Here is a 19,569-nt window from a genome sequence, read left to right as displayed (position 1 = left end):
GAGCAATAATGTCTTTTGTGTTCTCTGGATAGTATTATTCATACATATATTTTATAGTTCTGGATGGACGGCAGTGTAATGTCAGAAATGTGCTGAAATGTGCTCAAATGTGCCTGTAAATGTCTTGATTGAGGTTGAATTATTGCACAAAACAAATGGAAGAACAGAAATGTAGCCTGACCTGTGTTCTTTTCATTTTTTTGTTTTTTTAATGCACAGTTTAGATATTACTGTCGACACATTCAAGAGAGAAGCAGTGCAAAGGAGGCTAAATTATCTGATGGTAGCCTGCGAGTTTAAAAGTTGAGATGCATCTAAATTAATTTGTAAGGATCTGAATAAATCCGCTAAAGGTTTATGGACTTTAAAAACACGAAGGAGCAGTTTCTGAATTACCACCCACTATTAGAGGCCGGGATGAGGCAATTCTCACATGGTTGGGTCCATTTAAAGCAGATGGGAAAGATGGGAATCTTATGAACTAATTTTTGTCCAAACCAAATGTACAAGAAAAACCTCACAAGATCATTTTCCTCACGTGTGCACAATCATGTCCCGCCCCCACCTCGTGATGTCACAAGGTGGAACAAAAGACCGTTTGCGGTGTTGCCATGTGACCAGTGACCAATGACAAAGACAATGGCACAGGTTAGACATGGTTAAAGACCCTGATTTTAAACCATGAGTGCGCAACATGTTTTACTATGAACTGTAAGCCCCGCCCACTTTCTCTCGTCGCTGAACCGTGACCGACATACAACGGTTCACCGACTAACTCCTCATTAAATACATTATCAGCCCAATTAACTGGTGCATTCCATTTCATTGGTCTCAAAAGTTTACTTGTAATACACAATTGTGCCACCAGAGAGCATGTAAGTGCCCCACACAACGCCTGAGTGAAACGCTGGCTGAACTCCAGTAATAACGAATTTAGCACATTAAGACTGAGCAAATGAGTAACGCTACGACTGCACGGTGTGTTAAAACGATCTTTTAAGTCTGCATGTGGTCTAATGGGTTTGATATTTTGTTTAGGGACCATAAAGAGTACGTCATGGCTTAGATTGAAAGATACATTTGGCCGAGGCTGATACAAAGTATGTTCATTCAAAAATAAATAAATACATAAATAAATAATAAAAATTAAAGCACTCTTTATTATTATGCAGATTCATAAATTCAAAAAGGCGGTGGTGAATAATAATAAATACATAGATTATCACTGTTTTTCTTGGTTTCAAATAACTATAGCCTTCATTTTTTAATTGAAATGTTTCACAGAAGGAGCAGCTTCTGGGTCAGTCTAACCCGCTTTGTAGATTAAAAAGGATTTGCAAAAATGGTGCATAAAATATACATAAAATGGCCTCTTTCTGGACTAAATCACAAAAATGCCTCTCGTCCACTTTCCCGTCCGATAAGGAAAAGTAGAGTTATTTCTTTGAGCGCAGCAGAAAGATAAGCAGAAGGAGAACATCGGGCACATTGTGTACTTTTGAAGGTCTGGCAGAAACATCTCAAGAATAAACATATCTGAGCCGTCCAAAAGAAATTACTTTGACACATTTGACCCAACAAAAAGGTCAGATAAGACGAGGAATTTTCATATCATTCTCTTTAACCATAATTCAATCACTACACTACATATTTACTCAACTGTAAATGTGTGTACATATTAAGCCTATTTCTTTATCTTATAGTTATTCTTATCCCATAGTAGATTTAAATTGTTTCTCTTTTTGATTTATTCATTGTTTTATGTTGCACCGAATCACCAAGACAAGTTCCAATAAAGCCTTTCTGATTCTGACATCAGGTGGTTTTGAATATTGCAATTGTTTTCTGGTTTGAAATAAATACAAAATGTAGATTTTAATCATGCTTTTTCTGATTTTGGTCTTGATTTAGCCTCTCTTTGGACAAAGTTAATTAAACCAACATTGTAGTTTTTTTCTTCATCGTGTTCATTAGAATAATTACACTTTTAATTAAAGTCTAACAATGCATTTTACATGTAGAGAAGTCACAATATCAAATTTGTGTTTTTTGGGCAAATAAAAGATTTTTTATTTATTCATATATTTTCTTTTATTTCTTTTATTCTATTTATTCTGTTTATTGTATTTATTTTATCTTATTTTATCTAATTTATTTCATTTATTTTCAAATGCTTTAATAAGATACATTTTTAAAAGATGATTTGACAAACAATACAATACAATTTAATTATTTGAGCTGGACATTGCCATTTATTATGACATTTTTTATTCTATTATTAAATGAGCAACAAATTGTGATTTTGTGACGCCTCGACGTAAAGACCAGGATGTTGGGGGAGTGGTCTAAAGACTCTTTCGTGTACACATTGTGAGTGGAGATTACGGCGCAGGACAGACTCACTCGTGCCGTTACCAGGGGAACGGTGGTCTCGGCCTTGGAGCGCTCGGCCTCATCGTAGGACGGCAGAGAGGTGGCCACGTTGTAGGAGGGAGGCTTCGGGAAACTCCCATCGTCCTTGTACTGGAAGAACGCTGCGGAAAGAAGGGGAAATCGGTTGCCGTGGTTACTTTGAAACAAGGCGGTGGCGACGATAACATCAGGGAGACGGGACGAGCAGGCGATAAACGTGAAAAACAAAAGCAAAGTTTGACTTCACCGTTACTATGTACTACGTAATATGATACAATGTGGATATTTACTGCGATATTGTGGGAGGGGCCCAGATACAAATACTGATAGAATTTCTGCCAAAAGGACTTGTACGCTCAAATACACAGAGGTGGGAGGTGGATTGAAATATGTACAATACTGCATTTGTTCTTTTGACGATACGCAAGTAAGTACAAATTTGTATATAATCAAACTATTAAAAAGTACTTCGAAAAGAGGCAAAAACTTCTACCGTAATCTCTGTGTAAAGTGATATTTCTGCCCTTTTGTGGTACATTTTGTGCAATATTTGAACATTTACAGGTGCGTTTAAGCTCATTCTTGCTGCAGTTTTAAAATATCCTCAAATACATCAATATTTTTTGTATTATATTCCATTTCTGTCCACATCTCCCACCCCTACAAATACATACATTACATATTACTGTTTCTTAATAATACTTTTTCAGTATCGCGTGGTCAGCAACAACAGCGATATGTAATAAATAAATCAAGAGCCAGATTTGAATCGAGACTAAAACTAGTATTCAAACTAGATACTCATTTGAAGTATCATTACAGACAAAAACATAAACAAAATCATTTATTGGACATTTCCTGAGTAGTTTTACACTCATTTTGCTCAAAACTAGAACAAAACCTACAGCAATAACAAAGAAAACACTGTTAAAATACAGTTTGACATTCAGATTTGATTATTCCCGATTCTATCAGTAATTATGTAAATGAGGCACAAAACCACAGAAATCACAGTCAAATTCCACTTTCTTAGTCTTCTCCCTGGTTTATATCACAACAGACGTGTCCGTGTGACGTGTCCGTGTGACGTGTCCTTGTGACGTGTCCTTGTGACGTGTCCGTGTGACGTGTCCTTGTGACGTGTCCTTGTGACGTGTCCTTGTGACGTGTCCGTGTGACGTGTCCGTGTGACGTGTCCGTGTGACGTGTCCTTGTGACGTGTCCTTGTGACGTGTCCTTGTGACGTGTCCTTGTGACGTGTCCGTGTGACGTGTCCGTGTGACGTGTCCGTGTGACGTGTCCTTGTGACGTGTCCTTGTGACGTGTCCTTGTGACGTGTCCTTGTGACGTGTCCTTGTGACGTGTCCGTGTGACGTGTCCGTGTGACGTGTCCTTGTGACGTGTCCGTGTGACGTGTTCGTGTGACGTGTCCTTGTGACGTGTCCGTGTGACGTGTCCGTGTGACGTGTCCTTGTGACGTGTCCTTGTGACGTGTCCGTGTGACGTGTCCTTGTGACGTGTCCTTGTGACGTGTCCTTGTGACGTGTCCTTGTGACGTGTCCTTGTGACGTGTCCGTGTGACGTGTCCTTGTGACGTGTCCGTGTGACGTGTCCGTGTGACGTGTCCGTGTGACGTGTCCTTGTGACGTGTCCTTGTGACGTGTCCTTGTGACGTGTCCTTGTGACGTGTCCGTGTGACGTGTCCGTGTGACGTGTCCGTGTGACGTGTCCGTGTGACGTGTCCGTGTGACGTGTCCGTGATGCGTCTGACCTGCGTTGTCCTCGGTGACTGTGCTGTACGGTGGGGGCGGAGCATCGGCTGCAGCCTGCGGTCGCTCCTCCGGGTCCTCTTCGTTCGGCAGCTGCGCAACGGAAACAAAACAAAAACACTCAGCATTTTTCACCGCACATCTTCGTCTCGTTTGCCTTCCACAAATCTCTCAGAACACAGTAATAACAGTCGCATTTATAAAACCGTGGCGTAAAAACCACTAGACATTTTGCTCATCTTTTTCATCACAAAAAAATCATGGCATTATTACTAATCTACTTCCATAAAATAATGCAAACGCTGACCACTACAGCTATATTACACTCTTTAAGCACAAAGCGTTCAGGTTATGGCATATTCATGTGTTTCAGATCTTATAATCTTTCTGAAGGCCGCGGGAGCAGACTGAGACAGAATATGTCGGTGTAATCCCTCATTCGTCCAGGCGTGTTCCATAGTAGAAAAAGCTTCAGTTGTATCCAGATGACTAAAACTGAAGCTTTTTCTACTATGAGACAGAATATATTCACAAGAAACGAAAGCAACTAAGGCCTGGTTCAAAGTCTAATTTTAGACTAAACTAAACCACAAGGTGTTTTCCAAACGTCTCAGCAGCTGCTTCCTCTGAAACAACCGGTTCAAAAGGGACATATTATGCACCGTTTCCATTGATGTCGGCCTTTAAAGGTGCTCTGCGACACCTTTAAACATGCTTAGGCCTCTCAGCCACCTTTAGGCCTCTCAGCCACCTTTAGGCCTCTCAGCCACCTTTAGGCCTCTCAGCCACCTTTAGGCCTCTCAGCCACCTTTAGGCCTCTCAGCCACCTTTAGGCCTCTCAGCCACCTTTAGGCCTCTCAGCCACCTTTAGGCCTCTCAGCCACCTTTAGGCCTCTCAGCCACCTTTAGGCCTCTCAGCCACCTTTAGGCCTCTCAGCCACCTTTAGGCCTCTCAGCCACCTTTAGGCCTCTCAGCCACCTTTAGGCCTCTCAGCCACCTTTAGGCCTCTCAACCACCTTTAGGCCTCTCAACCACCTTTAGGCCTCTCAACCACCTTTAGGCCTCTCAACCACCTTTAGGCCTCTCAACACCTTTAGGCCTCTCAACACCTTTAGGCCTCTCAACCACCTTTAGGCCTCTCAACCACCTTTAGGCCTCTCAACCCCTTTAGGCCTCTCAACCACCTTTAGGCCTCTCAACCACCTTTAGGCCTCTCAACACCTTTAGGCCTCTCAACACCTTTAGGCCTCTCAACCACCTTTAGGCCTCTCAACCACCTTTAGGCCTCTCAACCACCTTTAGGCCTCTCAACCACCTTTAGGCCTCTCAACACCTTTAGGCCTCTCAACCACCTTTAGGCCTCTCAACCACCTTTAGGCCTCTCAACCACCTTTAGGCCTCTCAACACCTTTAGGCCTCTCAACACCTTTAGGCCTCTCAACCACCTTTAGGCCTCTCAACCACCTTTAGGCCTCTCAACACCTTTAGGCCTCTCAACACCTTTAGGCCTCTCAACACCTTTAGGCCTCTCAACCACCTTTAGGCCTCTCAACCACCTTTAGGCCTCTCCAGGTTTGTTTTTAACCAGGTAAAACATGCTTAAAAGCTCTAAGAAAGTCATAATACGTGCCCTTTAAGTTGTTTTAATGATGGATGGGCGATATATCGGTTGCAAGATGTTTTAATGAGGGATGGGCGATATATCGGTGTAAGTTGTTTTAATGAGGGATGGGCGATATATCGGTGTAAGTTGTTTTAATGAGGGATGGGCGATATATCGGTGTAAGTTGTTTTAATGATGGATGGGCGATATATCGGTTGCAAGACGTTTTAATGAGGGATGGGCGATATATCGGTGTAAGTTGTTTCAATGAGGGATGGGCGATATATCGGTGTAAGTTGTTTTAATGAGGGATGGGCGATATATCGGTGTATGGCGATATATCGGTGTACGTTGCCCAGTCTCTGTGCGTTTCCACGTGTCTTCTTGAACAGAACGATGAGTAATACTGAAAACGGAAGCGAAATCAGGGCTAAAAATATGTAAGTTTACACAATTATACCACAAATGACTTTACATTGCAGACAAATATGTCTTATTTTTACAAAAGGTGAAAAGTTAATTTGTGAACTGAACTCAAACGTAAATGTTTGGGCTTTTTAAAATGATGTTAAAATCGTAGTATTGCTAAAGGTAATCGACCACAGCAGCACAACAACAATCGCTTATTTCACGGTAAAGATAAATCTGTTACAACTCTTGTAAGAGAGTTAAGTACAAGATATGAACGTGTAAAAGAAGAACACACTCGTGAGGCTGAGGTGGCACATTTTTGACTTCCACTTCCCCCCGTCACGTGACACGGACGCCACGGACGCCAGAACAGTCCTTTTGACACGAGGACGAGAAAACAACACTGTGGGAAATGGAAATGAGACCGAAAAGCACTGAATTTCACAGTAAAAGACGTTAATGAAACTATAAATGTTGTCCATGAGCTGCACGATGAACATGGTTTAGTTTTAAAAGGACGTCATGAAGAATCTTTGTTAGATTTGACACATTCTCGATCGTTTTAAATGCTCAGAAATAAATGTAACTGCCGGTACTTAACGAACATGTGGAAAGGATTCAGGCATGTTCTGAGCTCCTTGATTCTAGAGCCGCAAACTAATGATTATTTTAGTGATTTTGTGACACATTTTTAACCAAATAAAGGTTGAAATACGGTGACTGGCGGCGTCTAGACAGAGAATGTTTATGAAGTGCAATAATTAGGAAAATAAGCCTTTGTTTATACCATTTTAATGTCATAACTGCCATTGTTCTTGACACAAAGTAGTGAGTCTGAATAGTCCAGTTAGCCATTACGATTAAAAAAAATACATTAAAGATTATTTCAAAACCCAAACTGTCACGATTGCTCAGATTAATCGTTGCTGCTTTAATTTACTTGATATAGAGTTGAATATTTCTTGAGACGTGAACATAGACGTATTCGAAAATAATGTTACACTGAAACGTTCATTCAGAGCAACAATTGCACATGGAATAAAATGTTCTGCTTCATTGTTATTTGTTAATTACTCAACCATAGTAATAAACTGCTAATAAATACTAATGATTGTTTTGATCTGGTTACGTTATAGTTTACGTGGAGAGACAATTCCTCAATTAAAAGACTTAAAAATGATCATTCATAAAAAAAAAGCAAAGGCATTTTCATTTACACCAAACACAGACATTCAATGGTCAAACCTGTGCCACGGATGACACTTTTGATTCACAATTCTTTGACTGCAGTGAGATTTTAGCCCAGTGTTAGCTTTGATGCTAATTAGCTCGCTCGCGCTACGTTGAGGCGTAAACGAGCCCAAACGCAGAATGTGTCACAAACGACGTGATGGTTCGTTTTACCTGCTGATATCTGGCGCTGGGCTCGGCCATTCCTGCTTCAGAGAGTCGGGGATCAGCCGCAGACGAAGTGGGTTTCGTCAAGACACCAGCCGAAAGTGAAATTATATAATCGCGAAGCACAAACAGTGAAGCGGAGCGAGGATGAAGCAGCGGCAGCAGCAGCGGGCGCGAGCGTCAAGGAAACGGGGCGTGGTCCACAAACAAGAGGCTTCCTGTTACCGTTTCACAATAAAAGCTGCTGATAGTTGTGTGTCTTTTAATGGCGTTTGGCAGCCAAATGAAAAGGTGCATTTACCGCCTGTGATGAAATGTGAATATATGATTATATTTCTGTGATGTATTTTATCTGCATAATAGTGATATTTTATCTGCATCATTAGTCTAAGAGAAGAACGGGTGTGTGACAAACTGCATTTGTGAAGGGGTCGTAAAGATGGGCCAAAGGATGTTTACCCTAAGGGGGGTGACAGCCCAGAGGAGTTTGGGTAATGTTTACCCAAGGCTTGATCTCTAGGAAAAATACCAGCTGTAAAACAAGTGCCTTGATGTGAAGCTGACCAATGAGAAATGTGACCCGCCTATTCCAGAATATCTAATAAAACCAACCAGCATGGGAAAAAACAGGGTGAGACGCAGGAGGATCACGCAGGCTGCGTACCACAGCCTGCGTGATCAGTCCCGGCGTTTTCTTCCAAGCTTGCCATACAAATGTCTGATATTTCTGTGTCGTTTCATATTCTAAGTTGAATTGTGTTCTCGATGTGTTACGGAATAGCATCGGTGTATTGTCTGATTCCATGAAACCGCCAACTGCTGTAGTTGTACGTCTTCAAAGTATGTGTTTTACGCTATACCGTCAAAAAGAAAGAGAGAAGGAGAGAGAGAAGAAAGAGAGACAGCTACTACACTTTTCTTTCTTCCTCTGCTGCTCTGCTCCTCCTGAACACGTGTCTCTTATGTTTGTTTTTGTTAAATCTGCAAACTTGAAATAATGTTGCTATTGATTTATCTGCAGAAAATATGGGTCATCGCCACAGACTGTAGTCATCATCGTTAGTTTTAGTTTTTCACTTTACATTTTAGTTTTTGTCAAATTTAGTTGATAACATTTTTTGATACATTAGCTGACTAACTCGATTAATCACTGATGTTTGTTTATGGTCTGGTTTGGAGCTCAGGGATTTAAAGGTGTAACGTGGGTTTAGTCTGCACTTGTTTCTTTCATAAACCTTATTCTGCTTCAGCCATCTGCAAAGGTACATTAACCGCCATCTACTTTATTCTTTAGATTTTATACTTTGGACCCCCCAAACAGGCACGGCCGCTACTTTGAGAAGCTCTAATTTTGCCTATGTTTAATATTTATTATTCAAGTAAAACATGAGTAATGTAATGTAATTTTACGCATACTTTCATCAGTATTTACTTTTTCCTGACTAATCATTAAAGCAAGTTCCTAGTCTGTGAATTCTGACAATGGCATTAAATCTTGACTAAATTGACTCCTATAGGTTAATTAAAGTAGTTTGGCCAAATCAAAGATACAAGAAAAGGCGGGAAACTAATACCAGAGATGTTTTTGTGGGATTAGTGAAGATCGTATGAGTTTAAAGCTGACCACAGATATTTTGAAACTCCCTCACTAGTTCCGCCTCCTCTGTGTGAAGACTTGACAAATCTGAGTCGAGGTCAGGGATTGACGTCACCGCCACAACAAACTCCATGTCGCCCCCTTCAGTCGCTCTAATGAAGGTGCATAAGCCGTGACCTGTCTTTACTAAACAGTCTGCCGAGTACACAAAGTACTTGGATGTATTTATACACAGAACATGGTCATAATAGGATAGAAATACAAGGGATAATGTGATTTCAGGGCAAAAACTATTGAACTGCGCCATTAACCTCCCACAAAGCCTAATATAAAACATGTTTTATACTTTTATCAAAGAAAAGATGAATAAAATACATGTTTTATTAACTTTTACTGCAACTCAAGTGATGTATGTATTTAGCTTAGTTGTAGAAGGATAATGATAGAATAATACTGTTTTACTGCATAAATACAGTCCAAACCTGTTTAGTAATATGATTTACCAATTAAACTACTACTACTCTGACAATGTTCAAATCTAAGCTAAAACAGTTTTGTTTAGCTGCGCATATGACTGAAAGGATTTCTCTTTGCACTCTTCTCTTTTATGTCTTAAATTATTTACACGTTACCCTTTTTTATTTTATTTTATATATTATTTATTTATCTTACATTTTTTGACATTTTAAATACCAAGTTTAAAAATAGCACATTTTAAATGTATTCAAATTAAAAGGTCTTTCTTTAGAGAAATTCTCTACAATTCTAAATAAATATGGGAAGGAGTGTCTGGAATGCCTGCCAATGTGGTCTGATAAATTTGGCTAGGTGTTTTTTATTTTTATTTTATTTAGTTAATTTTATTGTATTTCTGTTATTGTAATTTCTTTGTGATTTGAATGCATTTTTCCTGCTGTGAAGCACTTTGAATTGCCTTGTGTATGAAATGTGCTCTACAAATAAACTTGCCTTGCCTTAAACACAACAAAACAAAAAAAAATGCTACGTTTTGTTGAAAACATTTTTTTTTCTCTTATAATATTAATTCCACAATTTTGTTTCTCTATCTGGTGAGTGAGAAGAGGCAGAAGATTTGCTGGATTGGACCAGATTCTGTGAAGTAATGAAAACATGTTTTACCTGGTATTAATTATTTTTTTTCTGATCATGATAAATTATTTACAGGGATATTCTAACATAGAAACGGGAGAAGAATTTTCTTACAATCCAGACTTGCCATATTAACAACAACTGAACCTGACGACCGGACCTGGGACTAAAGCGATGCCTAAAAAGATCACACATGAACAACAAAGTGTCTTGAAAGTGTCTTGAAAGTGTCTTTATTGTATCTCTAAAATAAACAGACATCAAGTATACACTCTGAGTATCCTTCTGCGTTTACTCTGCGTTCTGGTACTTGAGCAGGACGGGGTACGTGGTCCCGATGTGCTTTTGGTTGTAGTGGAAGCACACGATCTCCACGTCGTACAGGCTGAACTGGACTTTGACGCGCTCGTTCGGCGACGAGAGGAAGCAGAGCGTGTAGAGCGCGAACTCGAACTCGGGGCTGACGCCGATGAAGATGCTTCCTTTGGGTTTGAAGCCTTGTTTCCAGCTGAACTGCAGAGCCAGGATGTGCTTGTTCTGGTCGGGCTGAAGGCAACGGAAGAGCGAGAGTCAGTGAAGCGTTGACGCAACGGGTCTTTATGTGTCTCTGTGAAGATGCTTATTTGAAGAGCTCAGTTTTTACACAAATGATGCGTCAAAATCATAATACAAACACATTAAAACACCAATACTCATACACTTTTAGAAGCGTGTCTCACATCTTAAGGACTGTTCCAGATCTTGCATATATTGAACAATTCATGAATGTGTTTGATGGGATAATATCTGTCTCTAAAATGTTCTATAACCGTAAAATGTCAAGTTTGTGAGAAAAAGGTGGAAAAAAAGGTTGCTTTTTCCTGTCATTTTCTTGTAGATTTCAGCCTTTCTTAAGAGGAATCCCACAATTTTAAGCACGAGAAACCAATGATTCTAAATTATTGACTTTGAAACATTAAGTTAACGGTATAAAAAAAGGTGTTGTCATGTATTTTGGTTTGTGAAATAAGAAAAAAACCTCTGTGTCATGTCTACTGAAACAAAACACACCATAGTCGGAAGAATTTGCGAGGTTCTACTGTATTAGAGCATCACTGAGGTTATTCTGTCCGCTTTTTGAACAGCTAAACGTCGATATATCACCTTTTAACAACATAAATATGCATAATAAGCATTGAAAACAAATGTACTTGGGCCTCAAAACTCCTGCCACGGACACGATAAATGGATATTTTTGGACTATACTTCTTGCAGCAGGAAAAAGGCTCTCACAATGGATGACACAAATTGCCCCTGATGATCGAGGACATTATAAAGTGACATAAGGAAAATGGAAAAATCACATTTGGACTTTGAAAATGTACTAAATCGGACATTTCTTTTGGACTTTAATTTTTGTTTGTACATTTTCTTTCTTTTTTATCTCCTGTTTGTTCTCTCTGGTCTTGTTCAGTTTCTTGTGTTTTTTTGTTTTATGTTTACCGTATTTTCCGTATTTTTCATAGTTTTGGCCGGGGTGCGACTCATACTTATCTTTATACTTATATACTTATACTCTGGAGCGACCTATATGTGATATTATTTGTTATTTTCACACTTGCAAACGCATTTCATACTCCAGTGCAACTTATATATGTTTTTTCTTCTCTATTATGCATTTTTTGGCTGGTGCGACTTATAGTCCAGAAAATACGGCTTATATTCACAAAATAAAACAAGAAAACGAGAAAATTCTACATATAAAACAAGGGAAGGCTACACTAAAAACAACAGCTACACGCTTCAAAGTTGATGACGTCCTGGAGAAAGCAGTTTGATGAATACAAACAAAATAAGTAAACTTCTTGCAGAAAAGCGCGGGGATAAACAAAACAAGAATTCACTCCATCTGTGTGAATCTCGAGGACGTTTTCGCCGTCCAAACCGTGTTATCAGCTGCAAACACGCGTGCCCCGGTACCTGAGGAGAGTTGGCGTTGACGCTGTAGCCTTTGTAGTCGATGTGGCCCAGCTTCTCCTGCAGATACAGCTGGATCCAGTTGTGGAAACCGATGACGGTGCGAGCGGCTCTCGTCTCGCCTACGAACACGTGCTCGAAGCCCGAGGAGTCCGGCCTGGAGCGAGACACGAGCGGCAAACACACAAAAACGGTCGTCAGAGAGAGTTTTTCACCGCACAATCACGTACAGTCCACGAGAAGAAAGATTTACAGCTTTTTCTATGCAGCGCAAGTCTGATTTTAGTCACGATTTTGTCACATTTTAGCCTCGCTTCGTCACCTGCTGGAGCCTTTGCGCGCGTACAGCTCAAACCAGATCATGTACAGCTGTTTCTTGAACTCCTTTTGGTTCTCGGGCGACAGGTTCTTCTCCACCAGGTATTTATGAGCGATCTGAAACCAGGAGAGACTTTTGGTGACTGATATTTAGAGAAAAACACGGATATATACATAGTCTATTTTTTTATTTGAATTTTATAATTTTTTTTATATACCATTACAATCATAGTTTTATGTTGCACTCATTGTCAGAGCAAATTCATAGTTCACTGACAAGGACAATAAAACTTGCCCATTCGGAATCAAAACTTGCCCATTCTGAATTAAAACTTGCCCATTCTGAATTAAAACTTGCCCATTCTGAATTAAAACTTGCCCATTCTGAATTAAAACGTGCCAATTCTGAATTAAAACTTGCCCATTCTGAATTAAAACGTGATCATTCTGAATTAAAACTTGCCGATTCTGAATTAAAACTTGCCCATTCTGAATTAAAACTTGCCAATTCTGAATTAAAACTTGCCCATTCTGAATTAAAACGTGCCCATTCTGAATTAAAACTTGCCCATTCTGAATTAAAACGTGACCATTCTGAATTAAAACTTGCTCATTCTGAATTAAAACTTGCCCATTCTGAATTAAAACTTGCCCATTCTGAATTAAAACTTGCCCATTCTGAATTAAAACTTGCCCGTTCTGAATTAAAACTTGCCCATTCTGAATTAAAACTTGCCCGTTCTGAGTTAAAACTTGCCCATTCTGAATTAAAACTTGCCCGTTCTGAATTAAAACTTGCCCATTCTGAATTAAAACTTGCCCGTTCTGAATTAAACCTTGCCCGTTCTGAATTAAAACTTGCCCATTCTGAATTAAAACGTGCCCATTCTGAATTAAAACTTGAAAACGCACTGCTCCTCAAACGTGTTTTCGAAGCTCTAGAATAAGATCTGGATCACATCAGCCGAAGCCCCGCTCTCGACACAAAGACAGGCTTCGGCTGACGCTCTGTTTCCACGTGTGAAGTGCGTTTGACGAGTCGCGTCACCTTCATCGTGGACGTCTGCATGATCAGGTCCAGGAACTTCTGGTTCTCGGCCTCTTCTTCGGGAGTCACGATCTCCGGCTCTCCAGTGGCGCTCTCATAGTTGTCCAGGAGCGAGATAAAAGCTTAAAGAAAACAAAAAACACAATAACGTTACGGTCTGACAAAATACAGCAATAAATTCTTGTCCGTACAAAAGAAGCAGTTTAATACACACTTGATTGTCTCTTTTTTTTGACAGAATGCTTTTGTTTTCTATGGTACTTTTCCTTTTTTCCATTTGTCTATCATTCATTTCAGTTTAATTTCGTCCTTTCCGTGGTGTAGTCGTTTTACTCCCTTTACTTCGTAAGGAAAATGGAGTTGAGAAAAGAGTAAAAATAAACTAAATTGTGCCTATAACGTTGTATTATGAGACTGTACAAGTAAAACGGACCTCTTAATAAAGGCAAGTTTATTTGTAGAGCACATTTCACACACAAGGCAATTCAAAGTGCTTCACAACAGGAAAAATGCATTAAAATCACAAAGAAATTACAGCACAAAACAATTTAAGACATAAAAGAGAAAAAACAAAACGCTTAGTCCTGACTCTGGCACCAGCAGGAGGCCGGTCCATGTTTAGTCCTGACTCTGGCACCAGCAGGAGGCCGGTCCATGTTTAGTCCTGACTCTGGCACCAGCAGGAGGCCGGTCCATGTTTAGTCCTGACTCTGGCACCAGCAGGAGGCCGGTCCATGTTTAGTCCTGACTCTGGCACCAGCAGGAGGCCGGTCCATGTTTAGTCCTGACTCTGGCACCAGCAGGAGGCCGGTCCATGTTTAGTCCTGACTCTGGCACCAGCAGGAGGCCGGTCCATGTTTAGTCCTGACTCTGGCACCAGCAGGAGGCCGGTCCATGTTTAGTCCTGACTCTGGCACCAGCAGGAGGCAGGTCCATGTTTAGTCCTGACTCTGGCACCAGCAGGAGGCCGGTCCATGTTTAGTCCTGACTCTGGCACCAGCAGGAGGCCGGTCCCTGAGAACAGGACTAATGTGATCATACTTCCTGGTTCTAGTCAGGACCCGAGCAGCAGCGTTCTGGATGTACTGCAGCTGTTTTACAGCTCGTTTGGAGAGACCAGTGAGCGGCCGTTACAGTAGTCTAATCTACTGGAGACAAACGCATGGATAAGTCTCTCCAAATCTGGTTTAGAAACTATCATTTTGATTTTGGCAATGTTTTTTAGATGATAAAAAGCTGCTGATGTTATTGATTTGATTTGGCTGTTAAAGTTCAAGTCTGAGTCCATTATTACCCCCAGATTTCTAACTTGGTTTGTAGGTTTTAGAGCGAGACTCTGGAGGTGACGCTAACACTTTCTCTTTGTTTCTGTGGGCCAAAAACGATTATTTCAGTCTTGTCTGAGTTCAGCTGGAGAAAGTTGTTTTGCATCCACAAACTGATCTGTTGGATGCAGTGACAGAGTGAATCTACTGGTCCATAGTCACCTGCCGACAGTGAAACATAGATCTGAGTGTCGTCTGCATAATTGTGATAGGACACATTTTCACTGCGTATCAACTGACCCAACGGCAGCATGTAGAGGTTGAACAGAAGGGGACCCAGGACTGACCCTTGGGGCACTCCACAGGTCAGGGTCATGTGGTCTGAGACACAGCTACCAATTTCAACAAAGTACTTCCTGTCTTCCAGATAGGACCTTAACCAGTTTAGGGCAGTGCCAGTGATGCCCACCCAGTCCTCTAGTCTCTGTAAGAGGATCCCATGATCGACAGTGTCAAAAGCAGCACTCAGATCTAACAGAATTAAGACTGAAGCTTTGCCCGTGTCAGTGTTCAGGCGGATGTCATTTGTCACCTTGACAAGAGCAGTCTCAGTGCTGTGATGAGAGATAAAGATTGTGCACCAATAAAATAAAATAAAATAGAGGCAGTTTAATTCATAACACTGAAACAATGCAAAGTTTAAGCCGTTCTTTTACACTTGCCATGCCTTAAACTTCACTTTTAACAGCATATCCGCTCCAGTGTATGTTTGGTATTGAATTCATTGCAAAATCGCATTCACTGAGTCAGTTTTGGTGTCAATAAAACAGGAGAGGTCAAAGACAGTCCTCGTCTCAGGAAAATATGACGCTCCGGCACAAACCGTTTACATTTCAGGTGTTTTTACTGTAGAAACATCTGTGGTTTTATGCCATTTTGTAGAACATTTGAGGAAAAACAAACACACGGAGAAAAGAAGGTTTCGGCCTCTCAACCTTAAAACCTTGAATAAAACAGTTTAAAACGCCAGAAGCTTCACTCTAAATCCTGACAGACCCTTTGTCCCCTCTGTCGTTACGCAACGCTTCAATGCTGCACTGTTCGTCATCAGAAGATTAGATCAAGCAGAGAGAGGCCGCAGGCTCGCAGCGACGCTCGAGATGTGCGAAACGTGGTTCTACTCGAGCTTTTCAACAAAGAAAGTCTGCGTTTTGACAGTACTTAAAGTCAAACTCACCCGAGAAAGTCTCCTTTTTGAAGATGCTCTCGTCCACGTATGAGAAAAGAGGACGTCCATGTGCGTTGTTTTTGTCGTCGATGCCCATTGTGTCCCCGACCTTCCCCTGTTCAGGAAATATAAAAGAAAAGACCACCATAAAGACCACCATCAGCCCATCAAATACTGCAAAGTTTATGTGCAGATCTCGAAAATAAACTCGCATCATTCTGTCACCGAGTCAATTCAAATAGACTTGTTTTACTTTGTTCCGGTCTTTAATGAGATTATTTATGATGCATTTTTTAGATACTTGATTAAATAGATTGTTTTTACCACGATACCAAAGCATATCAAGGGAAAACAGCGTCTTTTGTCTTAAAAAAGAACAAACAAACGTATTCGAAAGCTCTTCAACTTCAAGGAGAACAAGAAAAACAAGTGAAAGTTTAAAAGTCATTTTTATTGTCTTTTGGTCGTTTGCAGAATGTTCAATAAGCTGCGCCACGATTCATATTCAGTTTTAGTTCAGTTTTATGCTCGCACTGATGGTAAAAGGAGGCGGTACCTGCAGGGAGATGCGGTAGTCCGTCCCGGGCCGCAGTCGGTTGGCGTCGTTGTCCCACAGCTCCTGGACCATGGCCGAAAGCTCGCGGTCGCTCTCGATCATCGTGCTTCGCTGCGTTGGACCGGCAACCCTTTGGTCGGCGGGCGAGGAGAAAAAAAACAACCTGCGCAGGTGTGGATGGGGAGGAGTTTGGCCTCGGCGCTTTATCTGCCGAAGGAACAGAGACTTTAAGCGCTAATGGTGAACGCAGACGTGATATATCAGTGTGTTTCCTGTTCATTTGTAGCGGTCAGACCAAAGACACTGATGAAAATAACAAATAACTTTAAAAATAACTTTACTCTCTGGGGTATTAAGTAAGTATTTGTATGATTGTGTAAACATACGACCACGTTCTTTGCCTACTCGAGTTAAAGTGTCACGCGTTTCACACAGGTTTTGAGAACTATTAAAGCGTCAAATTGTGATTAAGAATTGTCCTGATTGTTGGTCCTCCTCAAAAATGTCGGCAAGATCTCCATGAACAGCAAGAAAATAATACTTTTACTTTGTTTTTTTTCATTACAGACAATACAGAAATTAACTAAAATAAAAACTTCCCCCCCACTTACCTCAAATTCACAAAAACTCAAAAATGAACTAAATAACATTGATACAACAGAAGAAAAATGGACGAAAAACTTGTAGACGCCTGATCTCAAATGTAGTGAAATAAAAGTAAAAATTAAAAAGTATCCATTGTCAAACTTGCGTTAATTTACTTGAGTTAATTTACTGGAATAACGCACAGATACCTAAACATGGTACTTTTACTTTTGTACTTTGTCACTTTCCGCCACTGATTGCCAGGACAAACCGAGAATGACATCTGGGCACAAAAAAATAAATTTCAATACTTGCCTTGCCATTATTTCAATACTAGACCGGGACAAACAAAACAGACAAGGAACAGGACCGACCCAAGTCTAGATCAAGCGCCCCCTACAGGTCGGACGACTCTTTGAGCTAAAACGCAGTTAAGATATATTTCAATGTTGCTAAAAATTATAAAAAATGTAATAACAGAGAAGCACATTTTTCAGGTTTATAATTTCACTTCCTGTTTGTAATTGATGACATCACAGTAGGAAATTACCCATCAAACACTGGGCAAAAATTCATCTATGTCACAATTATTATATTAGAAAATATGATGACGATAATTAATGTTTAGAGAGTCAAAAATGTTGTTTCATTGTGTCATTTATGCATAAACTTTGACTGGAACGAGTGTCCCTAGTGTGATGTCACTTCCTGTCATTCTCCACAGATGTTTCAACGTTTTCTCCACAAATACCCACTCAATTGGTGTAAAACTATAATTTATACGTACAACAGGTATAAATAAACCAAATAAAGTCAAAACTAGAAAATCATGAAAACCTGTAATAGGAACTTTAACCGGGTCAAATCACGACCAAATCAGGACAAATGTGACGGCACAACTGGACCTGGTGTCGATCTGGTGCCACTCGCAAATCCAAATGGTTCTTGAAAGGTTGGGGGAATCGCAGAGACCCTCAGTTTCCCCAAGTACACCAAGAGGTACTCGAGTAGAAGTGATTGAGTAAAGTTACTATTACCGTTATCGTTACTACTCGCCTCTGCCTTTGTGAAATACAATGGGCTTTGGTCCGTTTAACTCAGCACAATGGAGCTGAAACGTGGCTGACAGAAGGTCGTGCGTCAGATACTGGATTGTCATATTTCAAACTGTATCGTTCTAAAGGTTTATAACTGTTAATGGGTTTGGGGCACTTGTAAGATAGAGGCAGATAGCGCGCTGACGTCTAGGGACGATCAAACATGGGGAAGAATAGATCCAAACGCGATGTACTCGTCCCGGAGACGCCCGTCACGCTGGTAATGTCAAATAAATATGGGAAAGAGTGTCTGGAGTGTCCGCCAGAGAGGTCCAGTCGGGCAAAAAGTATGATTCATGTCAGCAAAATTGTTGAATTGAATGAATAGAAAGTTTTTGCGATTTCTGTCATGTCTTTGCGATTTTTATGCATTTTTTTCCTGTTATGTGAGGCACTTTGTGTACGCATCTGTCTACAAATAAACTTGCCTTGCCTAAAATGAGAATTTTTCAAAATATCATTAACCAATTTTATATTTCCCTTAGAATGAAAAAAACACATTCTAAAAACAAAAACAGAAAACAATCCATGAGTTTCAAGCGATACATTAATACATTAATTAATTAATACAATTAGAACAGTGGCTTGAGAATGAACATTTTAATTACTAGATATTCCAGCTTTTGAATAGTCAAATGTCCCAGAACAGACAAAGTCAGGGGACAGAAGCGTGAATACACCCCCTCCAGACACACTCACCGGTCCAGATCTCGCCTCTCAGCGTCGCCGTTGGTTCTGGTGAAGTTCCCAGATGTCGGTGCGGTGCCGTTTGGTTCTCGTGTGCTTCAGTTCCCGTCCCTTCTCGAGGCCTGGTCCCAGTGCAGCGTCTGTAGAGGCCGAGGGGGGCGAGGGACGCTCGGCGGGGGGGGGGGGGGGCGTTTAAAGGGATGTCCCGCGTCAGCAACTCTGCTTTTCAGACCTTTTGTTACTATAGTGTTGTGTTGTTTCTGTGTCTCTTTGTGGAGCCGCCCGACTTCTGGTTTTAAGGGGCAAATATGGGTCAAATTACACCTGATTGTGGAAATGTAACGTTTCAAATGCAAGAACAAAGTGGCGTAAGCAAACTGAGCAAATGTGTAGGGCCTCAACGAATCAGGGGGCCACATGCGGACCAGTTAAAACGTAATACATATCGGAATACAAATAAAGGATAAAACCATCTTTAAATACAGCATCAATAATAAGACGTATATATGTTAAAAAATAGAAAATATG

The 19,569-nt window shown here is 40.6% G+C and overlaps 2 protein-coding genes across 3 annotated transcripts in view; both read right to left on the bottom strand.

Moving 5' to 3' along the window:
* Nucleotides 1-19,569, bottom strand: part of LOC140360496 (NEDD4 family-interacting protein 1-like) — a 115,411-nt gene that overhangs the window by 5,173 nt on the left and 90,669 nt on the right. For both annotated transcript variants that reach the window (XM_072445711.1, XM_072445712.1), the window contains exons 2-4: nt 7,601-7,731; nt 4,184-4,274; nt 2,404-2,534 (exon numbers count right to left, since the gene is read on the bottom strand). In XM_072445711.1, coding sequence (XP_072301812.1) covers nt 2,404-2,534; nt 4,184-4,274; nt 7,601-7,630 — 252 coding nt within the window. In that variant the 5' untranslated portion in view covers nt 7,631-7,731. The remainder of the gene's footprint in view (nt 1-2,403; nt 2,535-4,183; nt 4,275-7,600; nt 7,732-19,569) is intronic.
* On the bottom strand, nt 10,567-16,776 carry endou2 (endonuclease, polyU-specific 2). The gene is made up of 6 exons (XM_072445480.1): nt 16,673-16,776; nt 16,126-16,231; nt 13,624-13,745; nt 12,580-12,692; nt 12,261-12,414; nt 10,567-10,847 (listed from the first exon to the last, which is right to left on the bottom strand). The coding sequence occupies exons 1-6, from the start codon at nt 16,772-16,774 to the stop codon at nt 10,593-10,595; spliced, it is 852 nt and encodes a 283-aa protein (XP_072301581.1). The 5' UTR covers nt 16,775-16,776; the 3' UTR covers nt 10,567-10,592.

Source organism: Eucyclogobius newberryi, unplaced genomic scaffold (genome assembly GCF_026437365.1).
Source record: "Eucyclogobius newberryi isolate DKJ021-1_F unplaced genomic scaffold, fEucNew1.0.hap1 SCAF_15, whole genome shotgun sequence".
NCBI lineage: Eukaryota > Metazoa > Chordata > Actinopteri > Gobiiformes > Gobiidae > Eucyclogobius > Eucyclogobius newberryi.
Note: the sequence above shows the minus strand (reverse complement) of the source record. Positions and strands in the feature narration are given on the sequence as shown.